Source organism: Triplophysa rosa, linkage group LG2 (assembly GCF_024868665.1).
Source record: "Triplophysa rosa linkage group LG2, Trosa_1v2, whole genome shotgun sequence".
Lineage (NCBI taxonomy): Eukaryota > Metazoa > Chordata > Actinopteri > Cypriniformes > Nemacheilidae > Triplophysa > Triplophysa rosa.
In genome coordinates, this window is record NC_079891.1 from 16,043,605 (window position 1) to 16,051,089 (window position 7,485).

The 7,485-nt window shown below is 39.2% G+C and overlaps 1 protein-coding gene across 1 annotated transcript; it reads right to left on the reverse strand.

Moving 5' to 3' along the window:
* eral1 (Era-like 12S mitochondrial rRNA chaperone 1) lies at positions 1-7,213 on the reverse strand. Its single transcript, XM_057357351.1, has 11 exons — positions 6,970-7,213; positions 6,612-6,770; positions 6,356-6,483; positions 6,170-6,247; positions 6,041-6,087; positions 5,532-5,593; positions 5,290-5,402; positions 4,188-4,505; positions 3,584-3,733; positions 1,165-1,245; positions 1-853 (listed from the first exon to the last, which is right to left on the reverse strand). Exons 1-11 carry the CDS (start codon positions 7,073-7,075, stop codon positions 731-733), a joined length of 1,365 nt encoding a protein of 454 aa, XP_057213334.1. The 5' UTR covers positions 7,076-7,213; the 3' UTR covers positions 1-730.
* Between the last annotated feature and the right edge of the window lie 272 nt (positions 7,214-7,485).

The following is a 7,485-nucleotide window of genomic DNA, read 5'->3' on the forward strand; positions in this document are numbered from 1 at the left end:
TTGGTTGCATAATTTAAATGTTTATTTCAGCAAATAACTTTGTCACATAATTAAAACAAAACAAAAAATATCTATCAATAATACAAGCACATGCTCTTTGCAAGGCGTGTAACTGTTGACTGAATAAGCTGATTCTGCCAGCTCCTTTTGCAATTTTGCATACAGTATGTGTGCCAAAGCACTGTCTTCTGGACTCTGAAGATAAAGTGATCTTACGTTTCCCACGACGGAAATCTGCAAAACCTCCATTAGTGAAACTCGTGTGAACAGTTCTCTTACAATTCACTTTATGAAACTGACTCAGAAAAACACTCAGTTGATGAAATTGGTGATGGAGCACAAGCAGCACATTTTAAAAATGATTCCACTGAGCGACAGTGAGTAACTTACAACTACATTGCAATAACAAAGACATTACAATACGCAATAACAAAGACACTACAAAGACATAGTGTGATGGATCTTCCCATGTGTTTATGCAGAAGCAGGTCATTTATAAAAGTAATTATTAATACAAGCATTATCAATTAACAAAGTATTGATAATAAAATTGACAACATGTTACTGAATTTATATGGAAAAATAATTTATTGTGCCGCTGAATTCCACTTTCCACTTTAATCTTTACTTTCACTTTTTGAGAAAAACCAACGACTCTCTGTAATAACTTCTTCCAGGCTTCTGTATCTCTTTGCATCGGTTATAGGTTCTCATAACTCATAACTGAACTTCACTTCTTCAACTTTGCAGAGATTTTTAAGCATATTTCCCGCAAGAAAATGTTCATTAGGTCATTTCCAGCTTCCTGGGTTATTCTGGTTATCATCTGGCCTCCTGGACCAATAACCATTTTCTGCAAGAAGGAAAGAATTAAAAGGTGACAGTGAAACATGTTATATTTTTTGTCTTATGTTAACAGTTTCAAGAATTAAGATTCAACACCATTATCATTATATTATTGTCACAAAAAAGCATAAAACCTTAACATGTAACATTTTTTCCTGAGATTAATGATGGTTAATGGTCATTTTTATCTGTTAATACGACAAAAACAGCACTCCATATTTTTTACTTAAGAACAGCAACATGTAAGTCCAATTTTCTAAGTGAGTGAACGCAAATGTAATTTATTTGGGAAAATACAAAAGGAATCCCAGAGCTCACCATATGACTGTCTTTTATTACATACAGTTTGACTAATATGTCGAGCACGCCATCCTCAGACTCCTTCCACATTTCAATTTGCTGCAAGAGAACAAAGTAACAATGAAAAAACAAATGACTTCCTATAAATTATAAAGGTCACATTCCATATTTTGAGTTATGGTTGATTTTTGATGGATGGATAAACGTTTTACGTTTTGGGGAGAAATTCATCACACACAGATATAGCACAGTACAGCTATAGAACAAATAAAACACACTGGGTGTAAGACAGATAGTAAGTAAATTCCTGTGGCTTTGAATTGACTGCTAAATATTTCTGTTGCCAGCATGAAGGGCTTCTATAACAAGCAGACAGCGGAGGAAAAAGGAAACTAGAAGAAATCAAGTTGAAAAACATATCTTTGAAACATTCTTAAGTCCGACAGCGACGATATGTCATGAGTCATGAATTAAGACATCAATTTTAACCCGAGCTTTTGTCATATAAGAGGGAACCCTATTCAAGCAAACATCCTGTAAGTGTCAGAACTGAAAATGCCCTTGTTACTGAAATAACAACTGTTATTGACAGCGAACGCCAGGTCCTGGAATGCACCTAGATAGGTTGATCACCACCTCCACAGAAGAATATCAACGACTACTTCTCTAGCCCCACCCACTGAACCAGATAGAGCAAGCAAGCAATAAACATGCCTTGAAAGATCGCAAAATACTGTGCAGACAGTGCCTGTTTGTGGAAGAACACAGTCGCTGCATAACCTTCCTTCGGATTCAGACATTAGTAATGCGTGGTTGAAGTTTACTTTTATAGACGTTCCAGCTCACGTGGGTAAAACATTGAGCATTTGTTCGCTTCATTTCACAGCGGATTCCTTTGTGAACAGGGCACTGCTGGATTTGCGAAGAGACTAAAATTAAAAAGCAGTGCTGTGCCGTCAATATTGGATACAACAGGAATGGCGCAGAAATCTTAAGTAAAACATTTTTGTACTATGCATCATGTAGCGAGGAAGGAGGGGCGAGAGCCGTGGGGCGGGTAAGGCGGGGCCGGCGGCGTAAGTGGCAACGAGTGTCAGCTGTGCGACCGCCGGTCCCTGCATGCCTCACGGGGGAGCTCGGGAGCATAAGAGGACGAGCGAACGGACCATCGAGAGAGAGGACCCGGGCCCGGAAACAGTTAAATTTGTTTATGTGTTCATGTGGACCGTGAGGTGGCTGCCGGCCTGTTATTTGCTGTTTATTGTTTATTTATTTTTGAATTAAAGTTTGGTAAATGTTCGCCGGTTCCCGCCTCCTTCCTTTCCTACTTTGAACTTTGTTACACATCACTATTGCTTTGTTAGAGAACGCATGATATGCCCTGATAGTCCTATTCGTACGGGATTAGTATTACCTGGGGACATCTAGTCATTTGTAATAATTCCAGAGGTTGTCTGTGATCTTAATCCCGTGTGAATCGGCCATGTCTGTAATTTGTAAAGTAAAAATTCCCCCACAAATTATCTACCATATTTTATGTGATAATATTAATCCCGTGCGAATCGGCATCTCTGTGATTTGGCAGGCTCATACATCATTTTTCAAGGTTTTATCCACCGTTTGCGAATAATGTTTTGAAGTGTTTTGATATTATTTCGGGTGCTGGGTCATATCCATAAGTTACCTGCCAACACTGTAGTTTTGGCCGGGACTCCCGGGAGTCTCCTGTTTGTTTACTTATCTATCATGGAAACTCTCGTAACATTGGAGACCCGCGATCGCGGTGATCTTCTGTCCAGTTCACGATCACGGGTCTCAAATGCTGACAGGTACGGTCATATATCATTAAACACGATACAACTATAGGCTATACAAACTATACGCAAAGCCTTTTGCCGTCACATCCAGGAAATAAGTCAGTAAATTTGAGTAAAATCACAGGCTGCACTTATCCCGTGCGAATGCGCCACATGAAATACAGATGTGGGGAGGTCATTTCTAAATCATACGAGGTCCCCAGATAATACTAATCCCGTGCGAATAGAGCTAATGTGTAACCTAATGTTTACATGTCTAACCAACTTCACAGAAGGCTCCAACTAAGTTTACTAAGCAAACTGCTATCCAATCATAGCAGTGGGCGTTTACTTCCAAGTCTTCAATGCGGCACGCCCATTAAAACCGAGCGTTTGTCGAGCCGGCCTCAAAACCCGGGTAGAAAATAGCCTATTACTTATTGATTTTGATGTTGTTGAATGTAAAAACCACGCAAACGTCATAAGTAGACCTCATACAACAGTATAAAACAATAAACAAGGCCAGTTCATGACACCTTTAAACCAAACATCCATCAATATATACAAGCGTGTTATGTGAGGTCTGCATAACTCTTCATTCTCAACACTAGCGCATTGACATAGTGTCCATTGTAACTTACCAGGGTCATTGTATATGGCACCTCCTTAGGGAAATGTTGTAGAAGTTTCTCTCTGATAGTGTTGAGGCAGACATCCTCGGGACTTTGATCTGTCAGTACTTCACTGTGATACTGCCACTCACGAGGCTTTGCCACTTGAAACAGGTAACTCTATGGCACATAAGTTGTAACACATGATTTGTCATATGACAGTATCAAGTATTCACATATGGTTAGGACTTTTATAGTGATAATATTATCGTATTCACTGTTGTCTATAGCAGCATGTTCATATACAACCGGTGCCATGTAGCTTCTCATGTATTGATGCCATTTAAAAAAGAACATGCTAAAACATATATACTGTATATTATTGTCATCTTAGGTTTTGTTTACACCTGCTCTTCATGAGAACATTTTCAACATCATACGTTTACATTTTGTTTACAACTGTATATATTCTGAAATCAAACAGTTCCATTATGAGTTGCAAAATATGCTGTGATGTGTAAAACAACAGAGCATTGTTCAGCAATATTAGAATGTGCTGGAAGAATTCTTGCTGTTCGAATGTACGGTGCCCAACATTGTTCAAATCTTAGAATTCCCCAATGTGACGACTAACCTTTATTGTCTCTACATCTTCTCTGTCGACAGCACTTAGCATGAATACATCTTTAAAATGTGGCCACCCGCTGCGGCTCTTCAGATCCTTCAGCTCCTCTCTGCTCAGTCTGTTTTTGTTCTGACTCTCTTGATCTGATGACTCTTTCTCCGTGCTCTCAGAATTCGCTTCTTCTGCATGTCTGCTTTGAGCTTTGGCTGCTAGTCTTTGATTTGACTTCGCTACACCACGAATCCTGATCTTTTTTCCATTCACCACCCCCTCGGTCAGCTGTGCCGTGATGTCTAGCAGCAACATTTTGCTCTTCAGTAGGTCCACCTGTGCGTGATGAATGATATGTTTTAAAATCTTTCATGTGCACTCATGTCCAAAATGTGTTGACAGCACCTATAGTTTTTCAAATTTAATGCTGACATTACAGCTGTGCATGTAATAGCACACCCCAACACTCTCTCTCAGATCATTTAAAGTGAAAGTTCACCCACAAATGAAAATTCTGTCATCATTTACTAAGCCTCTTGTCATTTCAAACCTGTATCATGTTCTTTCTTACGCAGAACACAAAAGACATTTTTAAGAATGTAGTTAACTGGCCCCAATTCACTTGCATTGGTTTTGTGTCCATAGAAATGAATGGGGGTCAGTGCTGTTTGGTAACCAGCTTTTTTCAAAATATCTTCTTTTGAGCTCTCTGGAAGAAAGAAAGTCATAAAAGCTTGAAAAGACAAGAGTGTGAGTAAATGATGACAACATTTTCATTTTTGGGTGAACTATCACTTTAAAGTAATATTGTTTTGCTATGGAAACTATTTCTACACTAGACCCTTCGCCTGGAGTTTGATTGACAGGCGACCAGACCAATCCTAGCGAGAACATTATGCGCCCCCTGTTGCTATTGGCCCTTTTGTCCGACAATCAAAACCATAGAGTTTAACCGGCTTCACACTATGCGGTTTTATAAAGTCCTTTTTATTTCACTATAGATACTCTTTAGTGCAGTGGGAGCGCTTTGGCTGATGTCGGACATAGCAAAAGGGGGCGGGCTTTGCGAAGGGTCAATTGAACTAGGAGAGATTATAATAAACAACGACAAAGCTAATACCTTATTGAGGACAAGGATGGCAGGTACATCTGGATTTAGGGCCAGACACTTCAGTACTTCAAGGTGCAGCTTGTTACGGGTCCATTTATCAGACACATCAACTAACACAACAACTGCAAATATACAAGAGAAAGCCAAGATGCAGCGCCCCATACAAGTCAAAAAGTGAATGTTTGCTGCGTGTTTTTTAAGATTAAGAGTAACAAAAAATAAGAACATTTCAAAATAAAATATTGATTTACCTAGATCAGCTTTCTGCAAAGACTCAAAAGGATCCACCAACAGCGATTCTTCCAGCTGGTGTCTTGTAAAACAAGTATTCCAAAACGTTTATATTTTGTCAAAGGGTATATTGGGTAGGGACCATAACAATTCTTGTCAAGTACAAAAACAGGAATAAAAGGAAACATTTTGTGAAACATAATAAACTTGCATACGTTCTACACTACTCATCACCAAATGAAAAATTATTTGCATTATTACATTCCATTATTTTTTACACGACAATCCCACCATCTCACGTTAGTTAAACAGATAGTCCTCGGCCAAACTCATGCTATGTTGAGCAAATGTTTATGTCACAATGCATGATGCAAAGTTATGCAAGACCTATGCATTTATTACTTCCAGTAAGCACTAAACATTAAACTAGAAAAGTATATAAAAATCCCCCCAAAACACACAATTCACTTTAAAGCATAGAGTCACTTTAAAGCATAGAGTCAGAAGACTTCAATAGTGAAGAACCCACCTTTTAGCCTTTATCGGTGTGGTGAGACCAGGGGTATCCAACAAAACCTAATGAACAGACATTTTTGTAAAAATTCTCAAAATATATCATTTTTAAATATTTAGCATGAGAGAAAGATGATCTATTTACAATTTGTGTGTCATCCTCAGTCAGAACACCAACAGAACGCGATCTTGTTGTGTGCACTTTCTCGGACACTGCAAACAACTGCAAAAAATATGATGGTGCATGTTTATGACTCTATCTATTGTGTATTAACAGCTGCGTAGCATATTACACACAATGTGAAGTTTATTGTGCTTCTAATAATCACACCTTTCTGCCCAGCAGCTGGTTGGTCAGTGTGGATTTGCCAGCGTTCGGGGCGCCCACTACGGCCACTTTAAGAGATCTGGGGTTCTCAGGTTGATCAGGATCCTTTAGCAATAAGGAAAATTGATGACCTACGGGTAGAAACCCACACATTTTAACAACTAGCATATAATAATGCAAGTCTGTGAAGATCAAATTAAAAGAATTCGGTTTCGACATCTTATCGCTAAAGCTTTGACGAGGGCCGGCTGATTCTGACCGCGGTCTGACGGGACAGGCTGTTGAGTATGACCTTCGCTGGACACAACAGCTCCCCCCTTCTGTAATCTCTCCAAAAATGCATCTGAAGACACCAATCGGACCGGAGCATATTGAAAGAGACATTTTCTCACTACGTGTGCATCAACAACCGCGCAACCTGTAACGGTAAACGAGAAACAAGGTAACAAAAACACTGAGCAGTTTATCATCAGTTCGTTTCATTTCTGGTGACATGACACAACCGCTCTACCTTAAAATTACACTTTACACATATCAGAGACATGATGTAGAATGACAGTTAACAGTTTAAACTCTTTATTGCTTTTAAGTGCGTTTTTGCTTTTTGGTTAACGCACCTGTACGCAGACGCAGTGACGCATGTCCTCGTGCTGCTGTCAGTGATCGGGTCGTCGAAAATCGCAGCGACCTTCTTAAAAAGGTCTCGCAGATTCGTAAGCTCATTGCTGAGATCTTTTTCTGTTTATAAGAGATCGATTTTAGACTTCTGCTAACGGTATTCTTTGGACAACGTTCTCACACTCTCCATGTTTGTTTACGCATGTCTTAAGGGCACAGACATGCTGCTTTCGTCGTGGAGAAGTGCTCGAGCTGTAATTTGCACATTACTGCCATCTACTGCTCAGGCGCCACTATGCCCACAATGTTTACTTTAATTGCTTTGTTTTCCTCAATTTTGTTGTATAACCTAGTTTAAAAAAGATGCATTTAGACTGCCAAAAAGGGAAAAAAAACATGCATCTATTCATGCATCTGTTTGGCAAATGATGTTTTAGTAAATAACACGTAGGCCTACAGCATTAACCAAGTAATTCAGCAGATCATTATTTTTTACAGTCTAATATGGAACAGAC